The following is a 25,316-nucleotide window of genomic DNA, read 5'->3' as shown; positions in this document are numbered from 1 at the left end:
AAACACATACCCCGGACTCCCTGTAAAACCTCTTAAACACCCCAACAGTGTTCCAGTAGGGACTTCATATAACGGGGTGCCAAGGATTTTTGAGTATCTTTGGCTATTCGGTGAAAAATCTCCAACAGCCACATGCAGAACCTTCACTTTTGAGAATCATCCAGTGATACACCCATATTTTTACCGATTTTTTTTCTTTTAAAAACAACCCACAACCACGACATTTTCAAGAACCACCCCTAAATTTTTAAAATTCAAAGGGCTTGCTGCATAGTATTGTTCCTTTGTCAAAAAACTTACAATGCTAGAAAGAAATGTAACACGTAGGAAGCTAAAGGTAATTTGCAAAATGAAAAAGGAAAAGGAATTTAAGAAGTAACTTTGTTTTTCATGTAATTAGTCTTTGTTGAGGGAAGTCACTCCTCAAGGAAACAAAATAATGTCGTGCTGTGAATGAAATCACATTTTCCCTTTAGAAACTTCTTACCTGCAAGATGTTGGTGAAAAAGTCATGGTAGAACATGGGCCAGTCTTGCCGGCCGATATCCACGATGACTTTGCAGAGCTTGTTCCTGATGAAGTAAGGCAGGGTTTTATGGTGAGCCAACAGCAGCTTGGGCAGGCAGCTGCGGATCTCCATCTTGTCTTGAGATGGGACCCCGAGCCACATCTTATTGATGAGGTTCTGGAAGAGAAAGAGACACCCCAAATGAGCTCATTTAGACATGCTAATGTCAACTTAAGTGAAGCACTGCGAAGTGTTAGGTGCCTGAATAGGATAACCTTAAAGATACCAGGACCTGAAGGAAAGCATGGTCAGTAAAATCTTAAAGATCTACATATGATGTAGTTCAACCTTCTGTGCTGCCAGGGACAGACCTGTAGATAAGCAAAGAAACAGCTATTAGCAGGTTAAACAGAAGACCTTTTGGAGTGGGGCCAGAGGAGGCCACGGAGATGCTGGGAGGGCTGGAGCCCCTCTGCTGGGAGAGAGTTGGGGGGTTCAGCCTGGAGAAGAGAAGGCTCTGGGGAGACCTTGGAGCTCCTTCCAGTCCCTAAAGAAGGGGGGCTCCAGGAAAGCTGGGGAGGGACTCTGGATGAGGGAGGGGAGCCCCAGGAGGAGGGGGAAGGGTTGGACCCTGCAAGAGGGGAGATGGAGCTGAGCTGTGGGGAAGAACTTGTTTGGTGTGAGGGTGGTGAGAGCCTGGCCCAGGTTGCCCCGAGAAGCTGTGGCTGCCCCATCCCTGGAGCGGTTCAAGGGCAGGTTGGAGGGGGCTTGGAGCAACCTGGTGTGGTGGGAGATGTTGGGACTGGATGGTCTTTAAGTTTGTGGGGCTTGGAGCAACCTGGTCTGGTGGAAGACGTTGGGACTGGATGGTCTTTAAGGTCATTTCCAAGCTGAACATTCTGTGATTCTGTGTTTGTTTTGTTAGAGTTGTGATTTTCCAAGCTGAACCATTCTGTGATTCTATGTTTCTGTTTTGTTAGAGTTCTGACACAGGCTCGCTGGGCAAAGAGCTAAAATTTAAGTCCAGGACCAACCCTGACACCTTTAACAACACGTAGAGGTGAGTGTGTGCAGACTGAGCTTGGCAGAACAAGAACAGCTTGAGAGGGCAAACCCTGAACCAGTAACTAACTTGGAACAAGCTCTGGTGCCTAATGGGGCAACCGAAGACAGTGATGGCTCAACCTGCTGAACAAAACTCCCCGCGTGTGTCTCTTACAGCCACACACTGTGTAGGGACAAGCTCTAAGAAAAAGCCCCAAACACACCCCCACCACAACAGATTTGTAGAAGCCCTCCAAGAGCTGAGTTTCACCAACGATGGGTTTCAATGCCCCAGAAATTGCTACCAAGACCTCTTTGAATACACCAGCATCTCTATTAACTGCCAAGCGACAGCCACCAGCACCTTACTGGTCTGGGGTTTTATTAACTGGTTTTGGGTCAAGCAGGACTAGTTGGCACACAAAATATTTCCACTATCTTCTAGCCTCAATTTTCCCCTTTAAAGGGGGAAGCATAGTCTTGTACGAAGCAGAAGAAAACAAAAGAGGGGAAGAAAGGTCAACTTCAGTTGACTTTGGTGCCAGCCAGGTCTCCTGAAGTGAAGCTGGAAGGTCACCAGAGCGACTGCCTCGCAGAGAGGACACCACTTTACCAGAAAGCTTTAAGTCCACTTCACACCGGACAAAATCCATAAGAAAGCAGAGTCACAAATTGCTTTCCTGCTCTGCTACGATCCCATTTAGGGGCTCTGGAGCATTAGGAGCTGAGCCTCCCCAGATAACTCCCCGTCTATGCCCATCTGCAGGCACACAGCTCCGAGAACCCAAAAGCAGGAGACGCTGCAAAGTGGTTTGTTGCAGAAAATGGAAGATTATTTATAGTCCAAGCAGATCCAATTCACAGTACGGACGTGCTGTACAGAGGTTCCTGTTCACAGGGTAGAGGTACAGAGGTATATTTATACATTAAGTGCCTCAAAGAGGTTTCTTTTGGGGTTTTATCACAGAGGAGATCCAGAAGCATTGCTTAAAAGCAACGGTGACCCAACCAAATGAAAGTTCCTTGAGAACCAGAGTTTCAGAAGCTGCAATAAAACTGGAAGATGCTTTAGCTTTAATATTCATGCTTTAATGCCCGCTGAGTTTTGTCCTACTCATTTGACCTAGAAGTGGCAGCTTTCTCCAGCCGTGAGACCTTTAGGGGAAGATGTTCTCTTCTCCAAAAGGAAGAAGTGAAAATGGTTCACCTGGAAAGGGGCTGTGGATTTTTATCCTAGACCCACTTTTAACTTCCTAGGCATGCTAGAAAATACACCATTCTCGGGAAGTTCTGGGGACAATCCTTGTGTTTATACAGTCTTCAACTACGTATAGTTGAGGACTGATGAAGGTGCAGGCTAGGATGGACCACGAGGAGCAACCAAACATGCAGCACCATAGTAGTTAACTCTGGAAATTCAAGCTCCTCAGTGGAGAGATCCCCATCTCTCGGCTGAGCCGTGGACTCACATCCCTCACTCTACACTCGGACAGTGATTTCTTTGTTCTGCTTAGCTTGGGCACAATCATTTTGTTAGTACAACTTTCCCTCCCTCCTCCATAGAAGCAGAGGCTCAGTAATCAAACATGTTTTCCTCTTCACAAAAAAATCAGTTTAATTACGGCAGGCTGCTGCTGTGTGACATCCAGCCCTGGAGCAGGGAACAAATCCCATATATTTTGTCACAATTAGCCCTTTTTGAGAGGAAGGCAAACCAGATCGAGCCCAGACCCCCTGTGCAAGCTCAGATCAGTAAAGTGAGCATTTTAAGTGAAGATGACAACAACAACACGGATAATTTGGCAAAATAACACATCTTTTAAGAACAGGCTGGTTTGTTCTATCTGAAGAGTGGCACACTGGGAAGGCTATAAACCCCTCTGGTTTAGGAGCACAGCTCAGACAGGAACACGACATAGAGGCCACCAAAGACCAGGGTGAGGTGTGACACGGACCCAACCCCAGGACATCGTTAGGGCAAAACACAGCCCTGGTCACTGAGAAACCAGTTGATGAAACAGAGCTGTTCACAGAGCATTTTTCTTTCTTCCAATAGACACACAGATCAATATTTAGGCTTTTAACCGTAACTTTGATCTTTTATAAATAGGTGAATAGTGGGATGTGGTCTCTCTGAAAGAGACCTTAGTGCTACAGCCAGCACGTAAGCTTGTGGGATGTAGTTTAAGAGCATCAACCATAACTACGAGACCATCAGAAAAATAAAAGCAACTTTGTCTTCGCTTTTAGCATTAAAGTTTGCAGGAGCTAGCATCAGGTAGTCATGCACATACTTCTGACCATAAAAAGAGTATAAAAAGCAATAACTCTCTTAAAAGCATTGTACAGAAAACTCAAAGCAGCCTCTGAAACTGTAGGCAATCTGTACTTGGGAGATGCCAGGAAATTAATTCTTCAATTTGTGTACAAAGATTCATATTCTCCTACTCTCAGCCTGCCATTAAGCAGCCTCTCTAGGAGAGAGCAATAAAAGCCTCCTTTATCACCGTACCCACTAGGACTGCCGTTCTAGACAAACATTTTCAAATGAAATCGATGGCTGTATAAAAGTGTACCAGCCAGAAAATGCACTGAGCAGGGAACAGCACACGTCTTACCTCAAACACCGTCAAACTGTACATCATTACATAGTCGTTTCTGGTACTTGACAGGAAATAGAGGCAGAATCTCCAGGCTCCTATCTGCTGGGCAAAGTTATTTAAAAGCTCCTCTGAAAAAAAAAAAAAATTAAAGTATTAAAAAATATATATTAAAATTCTGAAGCTGTAAAAAAAAAAAATCCTTAACAATGTATACTGGTAGCACAGTAACACACCAAGCGTGGAAGAAACCCCACGTTCAGGGAATGACTAAAACAACCTGGAGGAGGGAAAAAAAAAGAAATAAAATAACATCACACTCCAACACCCTAAAAGCGATCTAACAATAGGCTTTAATGAAAACAAAATAGGTATGTCATTTGAGAACGCAGTTTTGACATAAATACTACACCAGACTAATAGCTAAGTATTAAAGGAAATCACACAAAAATTATATTATGAGCATTGCCATTTTATTTATAAAAGCCAAATGGTGGGTAGAATAGCAGGTCACTGGGAAAGACTGGGGGTACTTCACATCACACACAGCGTTATAGAACACCCTTCTTGTATGTCACTGTATCAAAAAGCTCTCCAAACACTTGAGTTCAGGGTTTGGTCACCTCACATTAAGTGACCACATGGCCCCAAATGTACCCCCATGTGGCAAACGTGGCAGAGGGAAAAGCTGCAAGTGCTGTTTTACAGGATAACCAGATTTAAACTTTCATCAGTTGACTTCTTTCCTGCAATTTAAGCAGGAAAATGGGGGATGATGAAAGATTTTACCTTTTCCACAGCAGGAGATCTCCACAATAGGAGAAAAAAAAACGAACAAACTTGCCTAGTTGCTTATTCTTTTATTTTCAAGAATCATAAAATTGTCTAGGTTGGAAGGGACCTTCAAGATCATCTAGTCCAACCATCAACCTCACTTTGATAAAAACTATCACTAAACCATGTCACTAAGCACTATGTCAAGCCGTCTTTTGAACACCTCCAGGGATGGTGCCTCAACCCCTTCCCTGAGCAGCCCATTCCAAGGCTTAAGAACCCTTTCTGTGAAGAAGTTTTCCCTAATATCCAATCTGAACCTCCCCTGGAGCAACTTGAGGCCATTTCCTCCTGATCTATCCCTTGTTCCTTGGGAGAAGAGACCGACCTCCCCTGGTTACTCCCTCCTTTTAGGGAGCTTGAGAGCGAGAAGGTCTCCCCTCAGTCTCCTTTTCTCCAGGCTGAACACCCCCAGCTCCCTCAGCCCCTCCTCATAAGATTTGTGCTCCAGACACCTCTGAGACTGTGGGAGAAGTCTTTCATACTTTTGGCACTGAAGTTACAGAGATGACAGTAGTTGGAGAATAAAAGCACACAGCCTATTTACAGCCATTAACCACAGGTGCAATAGCCAATCTAGAGCACCCACAAGATCTCCACTGGCTTTCAGAAGGACATGTTCAATAAAACCAGCCAAAATGAATTCTCCCTGTTTATTCCCACTTGCCATTTCACATTAACTGGGACAGTCTTTTGCTTTCCCTTCTCAATGCTGGACAAATCTGAAGTCCACGCTCCATCTCCAGGCAGAAGGTAGAGGTTTTCCAACCTAGGTAATTCCATGATTCTACAATTCCAGGATGTGCAGTTCAACAATGAACGGGCAGAAAAAAAGGTCACATCCTTCTACCTCAGTCAACTTCCTACCCTTACGAAAAAACTCCATCTCCGTGCCCACAGCAGGAGACAGTTCCCAGAATATTAATTATCTCTAGGACCTGCCACAAGCAGGAGAGGCTGAGATGCCGGTTCCGTACCAGAAAGAGCACTTTCATTGACTATATTTTTTTATATGACCAAGTCACATCTCCTAATGTCTACAGGCAGAAAAAAGCAAAGGGGACCACCCTTTAAAAGTGGCATGAACTCACCTATCTCGCGTTTCCGCTCGTTCGTTGTGCAATTGTGGAAAAACTCTGTCATTAGACTCTCCAAGGCCCGTAGCGAGGCGTCTTCAGATGCCTGGGAATGACATTGGGAGGGAAGAGTTAAAACTGCCTTCCACTCTGATTTGCACTCAGGAGGTTGGTATATTCCATGTCCCAGATGCACCTAAAGCCCAACGAGAGCACCAAGTCCAGGTGGAAACCAAAATCATCTGGAATTTGAATTCCAATCTGCTCACTGGGGTCACGTAGCCACAAGATTTGTCCACTGCAAGTAAAAGTTTTGGGCACTGAGGACCATTTGCTCTGCTGCATTAAATAATGAAACCAATAAAGAACCATAGAATGGTTTGGGTTGGAAGGGACCTTAAAGCCCATCCAGTGCCACCCTCTGCCCTGGGCAGGGACAACCTCCCACCACACCAGGTTGCTCAAAGCCCCCTCCAACCTGCCCTTGAACCCTTCCTGGAGCTTATGAGAAAGTTCCTCTTTTTTTTTTTTTGGTGGCATTTAATAATTTTAAGTTAGCTCCTCCTTGTCAAGTCAAAGCCCCCTCCAACATGGCCTTGAACCCATCCTGGAACGTATGAGAAGGTTCCTCTTTTCTTTTTTTTTTGGTGGCATTTAGTAATTTTAAGTTAGCTCCTCCTTGTCAAATAATTCTCACAAAGACAGCAAGTTCACCTGAAGATGCTTTCAGATGTTTGGAGTTAATAAATTTTTGGAGATAACAAATCTTTGAGGGGACTCCTGACACCTATTCCTATCTTGGCCTCAGTGCCACACGCCACCCCCACAACACCAAAGGTGCTCAGGAAGTAGCACCTTGAAAGATAAAGGAATTTCCAGCACTTTGAAAAGCAATATACAAGTATTCAGCAATTTGAATCAAGAAGAATATCCCCCCATCCCCAAATCTAGCTTTTATTATTGGAATTCATCAGTTATATGGCTCAGCATCTACATATCTTAAAAAGAATGATCAAAATTACTATACAGCCATTGCAAGGTCACTATAGTTTTGCAAACCTCTGGAGCTGGGGTGATTTTATTCTACTAAGGGCTCACCACTGAGCTCAGCCTCTCAGTTGTGCCGCACTCCCCTTACAGTCTGAGCCTGATAATGGATCGCTGTTGAAAACCACTGCTACGGTACCCACCACGCCATTACTCATTCCTCTAATGTTTTCAGCACACACTATCAATAATAAATGCATCAAGATTCAAGCCCCGACCTTCCCCTGCACAGAAACAAAGCAAGCCATTAAAGAAAACTGAAAGTTCTGCCTTCAAAAAATAAAAGCAGAAACTGCCAGTCCTGGGTTCTGTCTCCTGCACAGAGGTGAGCCAAGGAGACAACTTGCAGAAAGACCACGGGCTTCTGCTCATTCCTATTCCCCATAGAGCAGTTTCTGCAAGGATCAGGTGGCAGGACATCTTCCTCAATCAGCCTGGGCTTGGAGTAAGCCCCCAGGAGAACCAACAACTCAACACAACACCCTGGGAAGACACATTAAGCTCTGTCCTCCAAGCAACTGAAAGTGGACACTGTGTAGGAACACCACACATTCTCAATTACTTCATAAAGGAACACTGGATTTCATCCTACCTTTTCTCTCCCTTGTCCCCTCTGTTTTATTTCTCAAGACCTGCTCTAGAAAGCAAGGACTATTTTAGCAAGAAACATTATTAGTGGGAAATTGGCTTAAAATAACCTACAATCAAATCCATGCCAGCTTAAGCAAGATCAAGCACCCGTTATCACTCCTTTAATCTATTTATACACAGTCCCTGCTAACAGTCCCTTGCACTGCAAACCTCCCCTTCAGCCATCCAACAGCCAGGTCCTCCTCCCACCAGCCACCAGTTCCCAGATAACAGCAACACGGTGTTAAGCCTCACTTAAAAAAAAAAAAAAACCAAAAAACCAACAAACCCATATTTGATTAACCACAGTCCCTGCTAACAGTCCCTTGCACTGCAAACCTCCCCTTCAGCCACCCAACAGCCAGGTCCTCCTCCCACCAGCCACCAGTTCCCAGATAACGGCAACACGGTGGATAAGAGCCTTCCTCCCACCAGCCACCAGTTCCCAGATAACAGCAACACGGTGTTAAGCCTCACTTAAAAAAAAAACCCCAAAAACCAACAAACCCATATTTGATTAAGTGGAGTCCTTAATGACATCAGGATACAGCCACACTGCCATTTTTATGCATTTCTTTTTGGGACATTGCACAATGCCGCATGTTCCTCTGGAACCTCCTTGTTCCCATCTAGATCCAGAAATACAGATCCAACATTTTCACAAATCCCTGCAGTTTCCTTCTCCGCTGGATTCTCACCAGCAGCTTCTGATGGCAAACCCTCAAAGAGGAGTTTCCCAACATGGAGCAGATCAACTTGATGCAAATTCCTCTCTGAGAAGCACTGCTCTCCCATTCCATCCCATCCCTCCACTGGCCAAGATCAAGATCACCTCGATTAACTGAGAAGTGTCAGCTCTTCTCACAGGAATGGCAGGGCTCAGTCATTTTCAGACAGTTAATTCGATCCTCTAGGAAGAGTAGTTGAGATAAGTCAATTTTTTTCCAAGATTAAAGATTTATTTCCTACTTTTGGAAATAAATTGCAGGGTTCTCATAAACCTTGAGGACCTGACATGTCCTCCACCGACTTCAAACTGCCTCGGCGCTGAGGTTTTCAAGATGACAGAGCCTACTCCTAGGAACACCCTTCATCTTTTTGAAGAGAGGATTTAGTAGTTGTTTGTATCCATAGAACCTTGAAATGTCTAGTAGTGGGTTGTGTTTTTAAACTATTTTAGAATTTTCTATCGTAGACGGGTAGTATAACCTTGCAGGTGCTGGCTTATCTCGGATAAGGGATGGGAGGATGGCACAAGGCGCCTGGAGCCGAGCACAAGGCGCCTGGAGCCAAGGCCGAAGCTCCGAAAAACCAGCCAGGACCAGGCCTGTGGTTTGGACGAACTCCAGGGGTGATCTGAGCTGGCGCCGGACACAGAGGTGAAAAGTTTACAGTGAAGAAGACTACTAACTTCATCCCTGAGACCCCCTGTCGACCACTACCAAGAAGCACTGCGCAGACTCAGGGGGGCGGGAAGCTCATTTGCATGGGAAGCGGGGAAAGTTAATGCATATGTATAGGCGTTGTGTCACACCTGTTGAATATGGATTAGTTAGGGCCATAAACACAGAATTTCGCTTTGAGGTCAGCGCGCACATCTTTGGGAAGGATCCCGTGTGCGTCCGGCGCTGAATAAACACACCTCCTTTATCACCCTCCAAGGTTGTAAAGTCGTTGTTCCGCGCGTCACTTTTCTATCAAAACACCGCTATCACAATGTTCAATGTCTCAGAAGCAAAACAGAAAACAGAGCTCAACGCAAGCGTTTCGTGTAAAAAGCCCAGGCTGGCCAGAATCCAAGGCCAACTTGAGTAGAACGAAACAGCCTGACCTCCAAGATTGTTTTCTTCTCCTATTTGACTTCTCCTGGCTGTTCCAGAGGTTTGGCCAAAGGAAGGTGGAGCAGCACAAATTGTCTGAAGCAATCAAAACCCAGCCCAGGCCGGGCTGTGCCAACAGGAGAGCCTCCCAGATCCATCTCCTCCTCTGCTCTGCCCTGGTGAGGCCAAATCTAGAGCACTGGGTCCAGTTCTGGACTCCCCAGTTCCAGAAGGACAGGGAACTGCTGGAAAGAGTCCAGTGGAGGCTATGAGGATGATGAGGGACTGGAGCATCTCTCTGCTGAGGAAAGGTTGAGAGCCCTTTGGCTGTTCAGCTGGAGAAGAGCAGACTGACATGGGACCTCATTGATGTTGAGCAATATCTAAAGAGTTGGCAAGAGGATGGGGCCAGACTCTTCTCAGTGGTGACCGGGCAAAGGAATTTCCATCTCATCATGAGGAAAAACTTCTTTGAGGGTGAGCCCTGGAAGAGGCTGCCCAGAGAGGTGGTGGAGTCTCCTTCTCTGGAGACATTCAAACCCCACCTGGACACGTTCCTGTGGGACCTGCTCTGGGTGACCCTGCTCTGGCAGGTGGTTGGACTGGATGATCTCCAGAGGCCATGATCTCCAACCCTGACCAGTCTGTGATTCCCCCGGGTGCTATCTGATGGCCACACCAAGTACACCCAGATAAACAAGGGGAGTTCTGCATTTGCTAATGCCTCTAGGGTATTCCTCAAGTTAACAGTTCCTGGAGCATGAGGTAATCACCCACCTTTCAAGCAGAGGCTCTGATAAATAGGTCATTGAGATAAGGAGGACACACGCTGCTGGAGAACCGCAGAGGAAATTTACTGTACCTGTACCCAGATACCCCAGAAAGCAGATTATCTAAGCGAGGCCATAAAAATAAAAGTAGAGCTGTTTGTAGGACCTGGCTGTACTATTTCCAGCTGCACCTCAATATTACCGCTCAGTTTAATATGCAATTTGCTTTATTCTAGGGCTTGGTGTTTGCTCTGCACCGAAGAAAAGAACAGGAAGGTATCACCAGGGTCTGGGAAGGGCCCATGAATCCTTATGCTAAGCAGCAACATCTTCAGAAGATCAACCCCCCGGGGGAGTCAGAACCAGCAGCACCCCCTCCGGCTTCTGTCTGGTCTGAAGTTCAGCCATCTGGGTCCTACACAAATTTCATTTTTAAAGGTTTTCAAGGAAAATCAGGAAGTCTGGACCATCATAAGGAGAATTTACTACAGGCTTTCTGGGTAAGGGGCTGGCAGTTTGCCTCACCTGCGTGAGGCACTGTGAAACATTCAACTATTGAAATAGAAATAACTTCCCACTCACTTTCACAAGTTGTAAAATCCATCCCTTCTCATCTCCCAGGGTACTCAGGGCTGGAACAAACCCCCAGGAAAGGCCGTTTGCTCCCTTCTGTCAACCATTTGAGGGAAAAAAATACTCAATTCTATGAATCCCATTTGCAGAGCATAAAAACCATGAAAATCTTAGCAATTTGCTAAAAGCAGTGAAGGTAAGATTTGCCATGTCACCATCCACACCAGCTCCACCACTCCCCACACACTCTGGTTGAGCTCAGAGCTGCAGGGAGTGTCTCAGCTCCCGGGTTCAGCAGTTCCTCCAGCCCAAGATGTTGTCCTCAGTCACGGCTTGGTGAGGTCAACAAGTCAATGATGCAGGAAAGTAAGGAAATGGATCTAAATGCTCCTGCAGCGACAAGATTCCATGTTCCAGTAGAACATCCATACTTTGACCCAGAAATTGTTTCCAATTGCATCTTGGAGAGATGTGCCATGGCTGATTCTCCCCAAAATAGGTGCCGTTATCTGCTGCTGCACTACGTTGGGTCCACAAAGTAGGATCTTGGGTCTGGCCCAAGCCTGCTGTTGCTGGAACTGCCCCGTCTGATCCCAGCATGACTCCATCGAGGACAGGGTGGGAGGGAGCCACTGTCAGTTTACATCCTTATCACCCCCATTTTTGCCTCATTAAGTTTGCTAAAGGTGTTTCATTAGCAGTTATCAAAGGGGAGGTGTGCAGCCGCTTACTCATACCATTTATCTCTGGACTCCAACCTTTCATACCCTTCTCATACAACCAGACAAATGAGAGATTGACAGCTGGGAACTACACCTTTTGACAGAAACGACAAGATCTGCTCAAAGACATTCTCCATCCACCAAAGCACCAAAAGAAGGATCTACAAAACCTGGAGGTAACCAGCTGATCCATTCTATTTAAGATGTATGAGCCGTTAACTGATTTTTGTTGATTAAGGAAAAGAAAATAAATTAATAGCTGCCAACTCACTGCACTTCAGGCTGTTCAGACTCCAGTTCCCTGCACCTGAATAGCACTCTGGAGAAGAAAATCTTTGCTGTTTCAGCCAGGACTCCGTGACAAGTTGGGTTTAGCCTGTAGCCTATGACTAAAGCATCAGGGTAGGACGAGTTACTCACCCAGCTCTAGCGAAGAGCAGAGGAATCATTTTCGGGTTGCAATTTAGATATTGCATATTAACAGAAGATACAACACTAAATTTAGTTTGCATATAACCAAACCAATATAACCACCTCCCCACCCCCCCTTAAAAAAAAGCACACGATCATTCTGGAAGATATGAAAGTGCTTTGTAAAGCTATTTCCATTTTCTCCCGAAGTGCTTTCATTTAAGAGTTCACTTCCTATCTTTTTACTTCATTTTACATTCTCTGAAGCGATTGTTTCTTTGGGAGGAAAGCTTTTCTCTAATGCTTTGCCATCAAAACACAAGCCCTTAACCTTTTAATGTTTGCTATTAACAGCTGGGTAGAGTATCCATCATGCAAACGATGCTCTAAATAGGGCAGCTCTGGCTGATGAGGACTGGAAGAGGAGGGTTTAATGTGTTTGGAAATGGGTCTCACTCCAAAACAAAATTAAGGTAAACCCTCTACAAGCTTTTTTTTTTTTTTTTAAGATGTTAACTGCAGCTGCGATGTTACAAAGGTGACTTCGAGCATCCTTCAAAGCAACACAACCTTCTGATGTGGAAGGATGGGTTCTACACCACGCGAGCTGAACCTTTAAAAACACCTCCTTTGGTAGGTAAAAACCCTTGCACTGCTGAACGCCAGAAGCCCTCACCGTAGATCTAGTCCCCTTGCAATGTCTCTGCTCTTTCAATAAAGATGGGATCCTCTCCTTTCAGGAGCTGTTACTCACCACCCCACCATGGGTTGAATTCAGACGCCCACCCTTGTTCCATCCCTCCCTTCAATACCTGCACTTCACACTGTCTCCAACACCTACCAACCCAGAAAACCTCCCCACGCCATATCGTGACAGCAAATGGAGATAATTTTTCCAGCACAGATATTTTTCCCCACCTTCCTTATTTTTTTTTTTTTTGAGCCTGTTTCTCCATCCCCTTCCTACCCACCACATCACATCTCCTACCACCAGCCCAGCACAATCCAAGCTCCTCCTGGCTATCAAGGGTTTGGATCTTACTTATTTGAGCAGAAAATAAGAGAGAGGGGTAAATGAGAGAGGGGTAAAACGTGATGTGTGACATCTACCAGCTTGTGCTCCTAGAATAATGCTCTTGGAACGGGCAACTCTTCCTGACGAGGAGGGACTGCAGGGACAACCCCTTGGTGGGAAGCGTTCCCAGCAGGAATCAAATTTTCTTCCTTCTATTAGGGTTGGTTTGGGTTTTTTTAATTATTGTAGACAATTTTTGAGGAAACTCAGTCAAGACTAATTTAATAATACACACACCTAACATACGTACATACTAAGATAGTCATTTACTCATTTAAGAATTACCAGGGTGTCTTTCAGAGCTCCTCCCTGCCCAAGCCCTAATGATACATGATAATGAACACGTAAATTAGTAATTACACTCCCAGAAAGATTGTGGGTCATTTCAAGCCTTGGCGTGGGTCACAACAGCCTTCCTTTTGCAGCTATGGGCAAAGCACAGGTACTATCATCACTCCTGGAACAGCCCTGGGTCACTCCAGGCAGTGAAGTTCATGAGAGAACTGCAATATTATTTTTAGCAACAAAAGCAGAATTATGAAGTGGTTTTTTATTTAAAAAAAAAAAAAAAGCTGTATGACACCCAACACATCCTCTGGGGAGGATGAACGCACCCTACCGGAGGCGGAGCCGTGCACCTCAAAGGCTTTGTTACTACATTTAATCACTTCCAACTAATTATTTTTTAAGTCTGGGGTTCCATACTTATTCCCAGGGTCTCCTTCTCACTATAAACCATGCAGAGGTATTAAATCAGGAGGGAGGACGCACAGAGCCCACGACATACGTGCTCCCTGGCAGCACACCACTGATGGTATCAAGCCATGGCTCAGTCTTTCTTCTCCGTTTCCTCGTTGCATTTCAGAGATGTTTTTGTGGTTTAATGAACCGAAACCAGACTCGGCTTCGCTCTGCGCTTTGAGAACAGTTCAGGCTGCTGGGGCCGTGTCAGGAGGTCTCCTGCCTGCAGAAGACAACCTTCCAAAGTTTCAAGGGCCACAACTTTGGCAGCTCCCTGATGAGATGTAGATTTTGCAAACTCATTTCTGTTATGCCACAATTTAAGGAAAAAAAATCTACTATAAAAGTAACAAATACCTTTTCTATGTCAAAGCAATAGAGGAGGAATAAAAGCACTGTGCTTCTCTCCAGCTCCCTGCTGGGATGAGGTTGATGTCCAGCACCAGAGCTGCTCAAGATCCTCCTGCCTCCACAACCCATCACCCCAGACAGCCCTTCAGGAATCACTGTATTTTATTTAAACATCAACATTTAAACCCAAATCGACCACAGTCTGGACGCTACCACGTGGACCAGGCTATGGAGAGCCAGCAGCAGCAATCTGATTTCTCAAACAGGATAAAGAGATCATCTTACCTGTAACCACTGCCTGCTACACAGGTAATCGGGCACCTTTTTGAACATCTCGGGGATCTTATTTCTTAAATCTTCTATTACAGGCTTCAGGTTTTAAGGTTGAACTTTGACTACTGGGCTCAAGTGTCCAACAAGTCTGATTCTTTCTAAACTGATAACTCTTAATAGACATAACCGAGTCCAGCAGCCAGCATGTCCTCCAACCAGCATTTGCTTCACTGTTTACAAAAGATGCTCATTGCATGGAAACGCAGAGCATTCAAATTCAACAGCGAGAAATTCTCTTAGAAAGCCACTAAAGGAATAAAATGATCACAATGGAAACGCAGAGCATTCAAATTCAACAGCTAGAAATTCTCTTAGCCACTAAAGGAATAAAATGATCATGGCAAAGTGGCACAAGCAAAGTGAGATGCAGCCACGGAGTCGTTGCAAGCCAGGCTCTTGCTGAGGACGAGCAGGAGGGGAAGGCAATGGGTCACGTGCCCATTGATTTACTGCGGTTTCGCTGCTGGAAAAGACGTAGCAACACCCCATTTCCCCAAACAAGTCGTTGCTAAAATAACAATACACAGATGAGAAGAGCAGGAGCACCCAAAGCAGATGACTGGAGATTGATACCCTGCACCCCACGGCGGTGTATCACCAGAGCACAGGGGTGCCAGGGGGGCACGAGAGTCACTTTTTGGAATTAGGACTTAAATTTGACAATCCAGCTACAGTCACTAGACTTTCCTCCATCACCAGAGCACAGGGGTGCCAGGGGGGCACAGGCGGCACGAGAGTCACCTTTTGGACTTAGGACTTAAATTTGATAATCTGGCTACAGTCACTAGACTTTCCTCCGTAGACACTCAGTTCAGACAGGTCTCAGCTGCTGCCCACCACTTTTTAAGCCACAACTGATAACTCCCAAACTGAAAATTTGTTATCAGAAAAAAACAAGCCATATGGGCAATGTAAGAAGGACATGGAGCTGTTGGAGCGGGGCTAGAGGAGGCCACAGAGACACTGGGAGGGGGGGCTGAGAGAGTTGGGGGGGTTCAGCCTGGAGAAGAGAAGGCTCTGGGGAGACCTTCGAGCTCATTCGAGACCCTAAAGGGGCTCCAGGAGAGATGGGGAGGGACTCTTGATCAAGAAGTTTAGCAATAGGAGCAAACTGAAAGAGGGGAGATGGAGCTGAGCTGTGGGGAAGAACTTGTTTGGTGGGAGGGTGGTGAGAGCCTGGCACAGGTTGCCCAGAGAAGCTGTGGCTGCCCCATCCCTGGAGGGGTTGAAGGGCAGGTTGGAGGGGGCTTGGAGCAACGTGGTGTGGTGGGAGGTGTCCCTGCCCAGGGCAGGGGTTGGCACTGGATGGGTGGATGCTCTTTTGCCCAGGGCAGGGGGTGGCACTGGATGGGTGGATGCTCTTCTAGGTCCCTTGCAACCCAAACCATTCTATGACTCTATAAAGTCACAGTATGGTCTTCAGATGGACACCATGCAAAGTTGATCACCTGCCAAGGGTGGTCAGCAAGACACATGCCACTTTCCGGACACTAAACTACTGCAAGGTGACTCTGGTTCTCTCCCAGAGCACAGCAATAGCTGAAACTCTTCCAGTGAAGTGTAGAAACCCATCTCTAAAGGGAACAGTTCTGCAATCTCAGTGTTTGGGTCCACCCTTTCACCTCACCCCCTGCCTTTGCCAGGTTCCCTGGGATGTGGCCCATTTCCAAGGAGCCCACATCACCTCGGAAGGAGGTCCCATCCTTTCTTGCAAGGTGATGCTCAGGCAGGAGCTCCAGGACCTGGGTCACAGGACAGAAATCACTTCCCTTTTCTCCACATAAGCAAATCTAGGCTTGCACAAACAGGGCCGTGGGGCTGCCCAAACACAAGCAACTTTAATCATGTTGAGATAAGACTTCCCCTGCCATTTTAGGTGAAATAACCTGAGTTTTAAAAAGGCAGGTGGGAAAAAGAGCCCAAGGGCCTACTATTTGGGACACAAGTATGTTGAGGCGGAGGGTATTCGTGGAGGGAATTCAAAAGCTCCTTATAAAAAGTATTTATAAAAATAAAAAGGTGCTAAGAAAAACACTTGCACTGTCTTACTCAAATGGTCCAGAACAATCAACAGATGCGCAGCAATGGGTAAAATGAACTTATGAAAGGTATGAAGCATGGCCCTTTTAAAGTTTTTTTTTTTAAAAAAACTAAACAACCCACACTTAACTTTTAACAGAGTCTTCCTACGAAGAACACCATTCTTGCTCTTACAGATGGGTACATGACACTTCAAAATTCCAAAAAGCTTGCTCTTCACCACTTGTTCAAATGTGGCAGCTCCTTAGAGCAGAGAGGAGACTGGAAAAAAGATGCATAAGTGATAGGAATCACAAACCTGGTACGCTCACCTATCAGCTCTCAGCCTCCAAGGTACATTAACAGACTTCTCAAATACTTCCCTGCCTGCAAAGCTGTAAATATAAACCCTTATTTATCTGAATCCACAGACAACTCACAATAATACTCCCCAGAAACGCTCTGAATTGCAGCTGTTTGCAATCCTAACTTAAGGAGTCTCTGCAAATATGCGCATCTGCAGAGCTGGAAATGGAAAGCACTAGGGACAACCAAAAAAGAAAGCGAATGTAAGAAGAAAAACAATTATTCAGCATATTTCTTAAAGTGGCACTTCTATTCAGATGCAGCTCCAGCTAGAGAAAGGCAAACCCCCGCTGAGATTTTCCCTGCGCTGACACATCCCAGCGCCTCGTTTTCCAGGTAGTTCTCCCACATTCACTCCTGGCAGGATTAAATCCTTCACCTTGCGGAGGGGAAAACTCTCCCAACACCAGACTACGCAAAGCAGCATCAGTGCGAGGCTTATGGTAAACTTGGGAGAAGGTTTATTCCTTATCCAATATATCACACCAGCCAGATCCCATTTCCAAGGAGGTACGATTACACTACACAAAAACATGGCATTTCACAAGACCCTCAACCTCTGTCAAAGATAAGCAAAAAAAAAAACAAAACACCAAACCACGACAGTATTTAATTCCTGGCAAGAGCATTAAAACTTGTGTTGGGCATTGACGAGTGCAGAATGAAACTATCACGGAGGACACTCACCATGGGAATAACTCTGCAAGACGTCTTTTAATTCTAACTGCTTCCAAAGGACACGCAGGAAGAACATCTAGTCCACTTGAAGAAAAACAAGATGTCGATATCTGCAATGTTTCTGCTCTTCAGGGTGTTTCACAACAGCTTTCTGCTGCTTCTGCCCTTCGCATCTCCTGCGGCGCTGGGGCAACGGTTGCCTGCAGCCCCCCGGGGAGGGGGGGGTCATGGGGCTCTCCTCCTCCCCGGGGAGTCCCAAACTTGACTTAGGTCAACACCACTCAGCCCAGCTTTCCTCAAGAACCAGCAGGGAACAAAAAGCAGCTGAAACTTTGGCTTCTCCTTCACCTTTCCCCCAACCCCCCCATCACAAACTTCTCCCGGTCTCCTGGGTGTCTGGTGAAGCCCTTGGACATGGAGGGGAGCAGGAACAGCCTTGGTGCCCAGCACCGACCTCACACAAGGATTATAAACTACAGATTGCATCCTCCTCCTCTCCCCCCTTTCCCAACCACCCCCTCCCATGCTTGCAAAAAGAACGCCAAGGAATTGTAGGAAATCCAACCAAAGAACGCCAAGGAATTGTAGGAAATCCAAGCTTCTCTCCACAGGCAAGGGAACAACTGGGCAACAGTCTGGGAGGGGAACGACACAAATCCAACCACTCTCTCTCCTGTATCCCTTCCAGATTTTGATTTTAAACACACTCTTCTTCCAACACTGGCTACCACCCCAGGAAAAAAAAAAAAAAAAGACTAATTTGGACCAACATCAGTGGAAGAAGCTGCCCTCAAACCCAAGGAAAAGGACTGAGTTGTAACACCACTAGAATAAATCTGTTCTGCTTTTACCCGCCGAAGCAGGAGAGAATTAACCAAGCACAACGTAGAGTTTTCAGACAAAATTATCTCTCCTAAGGAGGGAAAAAAAAACCAACAACCTCACTCCTTCCTCTAGAAGGCTGCATCCCCTGCATTCAGCTCTGACTTTGGCCTCCTGACAAGCCACTACACAAAACAGATGAGCGCACGACGCCTTTGCAAAAGAGGGGACAAAAAGGAATCACGACCATCCCCCCCGGGGAAGAAATTCATGCGGCAATTAAAGCCGTAATAAAGCATTAAATCAAACTGCTAAAAATACATGCTGATTGCAGACCCCGCCACAAACTTGGAGAGGCTGAAATCAAATAAAAGCTAATTTGGAGCGTGAAGGCAAAGCAAAGCTGGGAACTGGTAAAAGAAATATAATTCTGGGCATGAGCCCCACGGGAGAGAGGGATCAGGGAAGAAAAAAATGAAAGAATTTATGATGTTGCTAAAAGAGCCCGAAACACTTCAGGTGGAATGAAAGCTTCCTATCCTGATTGGAAGTGTGGATAAAGGAAGGAATAAAATGTGTGTGTGGGGAAGGTCAGAGCAGGAAAATGTTGCTTCAAGGCAGAAACACCTTCCATGAAGTGTGGGTGCTCCTGAGCCCGGGCTCAAAGATGCTGCATCCTTCCTGATACTCCAGAGGACCTGCTCCATGGAAATACACCCCAGGGACCTTCAGGAGAGGACAGGCACGTGCCACACACTTTACCTCTATAAACAGCATTTTCTTTTGACAAAACAAAGCTGGCAAACACCTTAATTTTATCTCCAAAAGTAGAATATTGCCGTGTTAACACCTGGGATGCAGAGAAGGCCAAGGCAGCGGTGACCCAAATACAAATATCGTTATTAAGAGGAAATATCTGCTGGCTGATAAAAGGATAATGATTTGGAAGGATTTTAGGACACGTTATTCTACCAGACAGGTATCAGCCTATAAATGTAAAATCTACATTTTTTCCCTCCGTTGCATATGCTAACACCCATTAAGAATTATAATAACAGTAATAGCAGCTCGTTCTAACTGATCTAAATAACATGCATTAAAATACCCAAACAGAACATCAGTTCCTCAGAGCTTTTAGGTATCCACACACCAAGCGAACCCCAGTGCACGAGCTTAGTAGCACATGCCAGGTTTTAGTGCTTTTCTACGAAAATAATCACAACAAAACCAACACTCAACCATCAGTGGATCGCCGCAATCATCATCCAGCTGAAAGAGGCTTTTCAAGCATTTAGTGGACCTTGAGGGTCAACAATTTTGCCTTAATACCTTTTATTCCGACTGGAGACAGCGCAACCTACATTTACCTACCCAATTTTGCCTTAATACCTTTTATTCCGACTGCAGACAGTGCAGCCTACATTTACCTTTGAAATGTAGGTCTTTGAAATATCATGTATATATTGTAATTATTATAGATCCTGAAAGGTGGTGTGTATAAATATATAAATAATTCTGCTAAATCACCTATTTCCTTCAGAGAAAAAGCTTTCATTCTGGGAGAAGCATCCTTAACAGACTGGCTTTCCTGCTACAAACTCAGTTCCGATTCCCTTTTCTTCTAATCCCACCGAAAGGGACACGGAGGTTGAGGGCCACCGCATGGTGTCACGGCAGATGGAGCCACACCATTCTGCCCTCTGCACCTCCACAGGCTTTGCTGCACAACCAGTAAAGACGTGGAACTGGAATGAAGTCCCAGCTCCCTTCTCATGATTTAATAACACGGGGATAAATAAAGGGGCACAGAAAGTTACGTGACTTGAAAGCCAAAAAAGGAAGCCAGATGTTGGAGCCGAGGCTGAGAACTTCAAAGTTCCTATTCTCTTGTTTCTCTACTCAGTCGAGCGAGTCAGAATGGTTTGAAAAAGGGCTTGCTTTTGTTTTTAAGCTGTGTGCTTTCAGGGGACACACAGAAAGCTGAGAGAAGTTCAAGCTCCACCATAGCGGTCTAGTTTTGCTGTGTGGGAGCAGACGACACACTCCAGCTCCTCTTGGTCTCAAAAAGCTCCCCGACCAGCAGAAGCCACCTCACCATGTGGGAGCCCTTCCTGCCTGCAGCACCACGCTCAGCTTCACCAGCTTCTTCTCCAGCTCTGGTGGAGCTCTGGTGGAGCTACCCCTGTAGCTCACCCACAGCTTCAGGACTTGTTGGTGGCCCCCCAATTTGAGGGTCTCTAGAGCAATGGGACAGAGAGACAGAGGTTTTTATGCAAAGGAAGAAGCTCTTGCTGTCTCCTGCCACAACGACGTCCTCGGCCACCTGCACAGTGGACACCAGGAGCGGTCCCCAAAATCACAGGACTGGTTCAGAGCCCACAGACCCACTCCAGCCTCAGCTACGCTGACACACCTGCTAAACAGGAGCTATTTGGGTAATTCAGCAGCCAGCTCCTTGGCAACCAGAGGTGCCAGAATAACCCATGGCTCACCAGCAGTACCTGCCGAGGTACGCCGCAATCCAGACACACTTGATTCCTTAGCAAACAGAAGGCTTATTAAACCATCATCAGGTCTCTGAAGGAAGCTTTAAGCATAAGAAAACGACAGCACTTCCAGATTAAAAAAACAAAACCTGGAAGGTGATAAAAGGGGCTATAGAAAAAAAGCTAGTATGCCGCTGTGGAAGACTTAGAAAGATTCAAGCTACACCCCCCCACTGCCTATTTCCATTTTGGCACACTGTATTTGCTTCCCACAGAACAGGGACACAAGCTCCTTGGGATCTGCTGCTCCTCCATTCCCTGTCCCGCTTTGCCACGCGCTGATGAGGCGCAGCGAGAGCCCCAAAGCAGCATGACCTGGTTTGTAAGGAAAGCTGGTGCGTTTGAGAAGCCTGTTTGCAGCCCTGCGACCGAAGGGTTGACTTCACCCCACACCTTTAAATCTGATACCTAACACAACAGCATTTCCTGGAAGAAGTCCCTTTTCCTAAGCTGTTTGTCGAGGCGCTGGCAGGATACACATCCCAGATCATGGAGGAATTCGCCAGGAGGTAATCACTCGGCTTCCAACCTCCTCTGGGGGTTACGAATGCACTTGCCAGGTGACTGGCACCCTCAGGAGATCATCACCGAGCCCTGACAGTTTCAGAGATGGTTCATCTTTGCTAGTGGAAGCAGAAAAAGGGTGAAAGAATGAGCGATGAGACAAAGGCATAGCTTATTTGGATGCAAACCACAAGTGCATTCAAGGACTAGTTCCGTGAGCAACGTTTTTTTTCAAGCTGTCCTCTAAGATCACCTAGAAGGATCCTAAAAGTTGACTAGGAAATTGTATTAATACTTTCTGCTCTATTAAAGAAAAGAAAAGCTTGAAGAGTGACACCTGAGCATACGCTGGAGACACTTACTCTGCGTCTAGAGGTTCATTTGACCGCACAGAAATCCACTCGAGAAGCCTGTATTTTAAAATATCCCATTTTGTCTACAAAGATACCACGACATCAACGATGACACACACCTTTTTCAGGGAGAGCCAGCGACAGGATGCCGTACAAGGACTACTCAGCAGAGATGGGATGTGTATTAGTCGGCTGAGACGCCACAAGCATCTCATCACCACCACGCACAGCAGGAGGACCAGAAGCCTGACACAGCGGGGCAGCTCTTCACAAATACCTCAGAAAGCAAAAGAATGATTCAAGCTTCCTGTGAAATGAAATGGCTTTTTAATGGCGGCAGGAGATTTTTGAGCCATTAGTGGCATCTGAGCCCACTGAACTGGCACTCCTTCTACGACACGCATACAGCTTCCGAGCACTGGTTTCTCCTCCTGCCTTTACTGGGTGCTCTGACTTTACCACTTATTCTCAACATTCCTTCCCAGTTAATCAAGCTCTAACTCATAACTGCTCCCATTGCTCACTCCCTTCCATATCAACCCAATTCAACGAGTCGAATCTCCTTCCACGAGCCTGTATTTTTGACAGCAGAGTTGAATTGTGTTTTATTTGTTCCCAGCGTGCCACACAGCATCTCATCTTCACACTTTTCCAACTGTTTCCGGGAAGGAGGGTACACGAGCAGCAGAACATGCCCATCTGTAAGCTCCAAGGAACTGGGAACAGAAGGAAAATCTTGCACAGCAGTCACATGGTGAGTTACACCAGTAAATTCTGCGGTATCACCCGGCAGCTGCTTCTCAACTTCCAAAGCCAGTACTCGCCTTGCAGCTGAACCAAATATTGGATGTTCAAGGGAAAAAGAAAGAAAATAGCTGTAACTCAGCAGACTAAATGTGCATCTGTAGGAAGGCAAGGGAAGAATTAAGAAGTCCTTTTGCCACCTGCAATTATTAGCATACATCCTGAAGCACAAAACTCTGTACCCTTTTCCTACACGTGTAGCTACAGCTCGTTATATAGGATAGATCTACCAAACTCTCCAAACCCAACCACAGCATCTATTAATTTTTGTGAACCAGGGCTGAAGCTAAATTCAGAAAGAGCTGTGACGTGTGGCAGAAGTCAGGAGTCCACCCTGAGCCCACAGGTACCTCCCTCACACACGTAGAGCCAGCAGCAGCAGGAGGCTACTTGTATTTATCAAGGAGACCACATCCCACCCCAGCTGACACCGTATGGAACAGCAAAGCCTCTCCAAGGGACTAATGAAATTCAACTTAAATGGGCTACAAAAAGCACGGTTTCAACAAACTAGTAATAGATGGTACCAGGAACGCAGCACACAACGTGCAGATGCAATTACTGCAGCTTTTGGGTGAAGAAATACACAACTGCAAACCAAGATCCCAACTTGTCGAAGAAAAGGGGTGCAAGGCCTGAGCCTGTATTATTTAAGACAGCTTAAACTAGAAGGTGGTTGAGAACCAGATCGGTAACTACTGCCTCTACCCTTTCTTTCTGGGTGAGACAGGACAGGAGGCAGGTCTCCAGAAGCAGATCTCGGGCTGCCAAACACACCTCTCGGCTTACAGATCAACTGCAAGGCATGTGTTTGTGGCTTCCCTTTGTCATAGAACCACAGGATGGTTTGGGTTGGAAGGGACCTTAAAGAACATCAAATTCCATCTCCCTGCCCTGGGCAGGGACACTTCCCACCGCACCACGTTGCTCCAAGCCCCCTCCAACCTGCCCTTGAACCCCTCCAGGGATGGGGCAGCCACAGCTTCTCGGGCCAACCTGGGCCAGGCTCTCACCACCCTCACACCAAACAAGTTCTTCCCCACAGCTCAGCTCCATCTCCCCTCTTGCAGGGTCAAACCCTTCCCCCTCCTCCTAGGGCTCCCCTCCCTCATCCAGAGTCCCTCCCCAGCTTTCCTGGAGCCCCTTGAGGGACTGGAAGGGGCTCTAAGGTCTCCCCGGAGCCTTCTCTTCTCCAGGCTGAACCCCCCCAACTCTCTCAGCCCCCCCTCCCAGCAGAGGGGCTCCAGCCCTCCCAGCATCTCCGTAGCCCAATAGATCAACCTACTTGGGTTGCCAATCAAATAAATTTTGGGATATAAAGTTTCCCTGCAGATAGAACAAAGAAAAAGGAAGAAGAGAAGTTATTCCCCACTATATCACTGCCAGCACTCGGTGACAGTAAGCAATGCCACCATCCCCTGCAGACAGACTCCCACCTACCAGCCCTGCAAGCCTGACTGTGCATGGAATTAAAGATGTCTTCTCTGCTGCTTATGGAGAGAGGAAAAAAAAAAAAAAAAAGATTGTGCAAATCAAAGCAGGCCGTATCTCAGCTCTGGATCTCTCGGCAGGATCGCACACAGCTATGGGTGCTGCTGCTGGGAGGCAGCTGAAGACCAGGATCTAGCACAGAATTAAATATTGCTCTTCACAGGAAGGAGCCCGGGTGGTTTTTGCAGCTTATCCGCGGCCAAACCGGAGGGGAACAGGGCCCGCTCACGGCTGGCACTGGAGAAACCTCCGATTCCCAACACCCTCTGGCTCAGATGTCTCCCAGGAAGAATTTCTGCCTTCGTGGCCTTGTAAAATCCGTTCCCGCAGCGGCTCTGGGGGTGCAGGCCGCCCTGAGGACCCGCAGGCCGCGGCGCTTCCCCGCAGCAGGCCCCGGGCTGCCCGGTCCCCGTACCGGGAGCAGGCCCTGCGGGCTGGGGCGGGGGGGGCCGGGCCTGGCCGGAGGCCCCTCCGGAGCCCAGCGGATCCCCCCCTCAGCCCTCCCCGCCCGCACTCACCATGGCTGCGGCGGCTCCCGCGGGGCGGCTCTAGGCAGGGCGCCGCGCTCCGCTCATGTCACAGCCGGCGGCGGCGGCGGGGACTCCCCTCCCATGCACCGGCGAGTCCCCGCCGGCCGCAGAACCTCAGGCACCGCAGGCGAACCCCACCACCACCACCGCCTCAACCGGAGAGTCGCTGCCGCCGCCTCCCAGCCCCCGGGCCTCCCCCGGCCGGCGGGGACGGGGAGCCCGGGGGCGCTGGGAAGGGCAGGCCCGGAGCGGGCCGGGAGCGGCGGTGACGGGCGGAAGGGAAAGGAGGGATGGGAGGGAAGGGAAGTGAAAGGGAGCGCGGCCCGGCCCGGCGCGGCGACTATCTGTGCGGCCGGTGGCTACGCCAGGCGCATCCTGCCGGCCCGGCCCCGCCCCGCCCTCCCGCCGGAAGCGGTGCCCGGGCGCCCCGCAGCCAATGGGAGAGCAGGTGGGTGGTGCCGGCGCATGCGCGTCTGGTCTCTGCGCGCCGCCGGCCGCCATCTTGGAGAAGGGCGCGGGACCGGGCGGGGCGGGGGGGAAGGGGCACGCCCGGAGGTGAGCCCCGCCGCGCCCCGCCCGCACTGCGCGTGCGCCACCGGCACTTTCCCGCCAGGCAGGAAGAGGCGGGAGGGGAGGGGGTGTGACCGCAGCCTATGGGGGCGGGGTTG

The 25,316-nt window shown here is 47.5% G+C and overlaps 1 protein-coding gene across 1 annotated transcript in view; it reads right to left on the bottom strand.

Annotated features, from left to right (window-relative positions):
• Nucleotides 1-25,023, bottom strand: part of XPO6 (exportin 6) — an 80,200-nt gene extending 55,177 nt beyond the window's left edge. Inside the window, exons 1-4 of the mRNA XM_014936613.1 lie at nucleotides 24,637-25,023; nucleotides 6,078-6,168; nucleotides 4,171-4,283; nucleotides 488-685 (exon numbers count right to left, since the gene is read on the bottom strand). Coding sequence (XP_014792099.1) covers nucleotides 488-685; nucleotides 4,171-4,283; nucleotides 6,078-6,168; nucleotides 24,637-24,639 — 405 coding nt within the window. The 5' untranslated portion in view covers nucleotides 24,640-25,023. The remainder of the gene's footprint in view (nucleotides 1-487; nucleotides 686-4,170; nucleotides 4,284-6,077; nucleotides 6,169-24,636) is intronic.
• Nucleotides 25,024-25,316: the final 293 nt, after the last annotated feature.

This window comes from Calidris pugnax, unplaced genomic scaffold (genome assembly GCF_001431845.1).
Source record: "Calidris pugnax isolate Ruff unplaced genomic scaffold, ASM143184v1 scaffold17, whole genome shotgun sequence".
Taxonomy (NCBI): Eukaryota; Metazoa; Chordata; class Aves; order Charadriiformes; family Scolopacidae; genus Calidris; species Calidris pugnax.
This window is presented reverse-complemented; position numbering and strand designations above follow the sequence as displayed.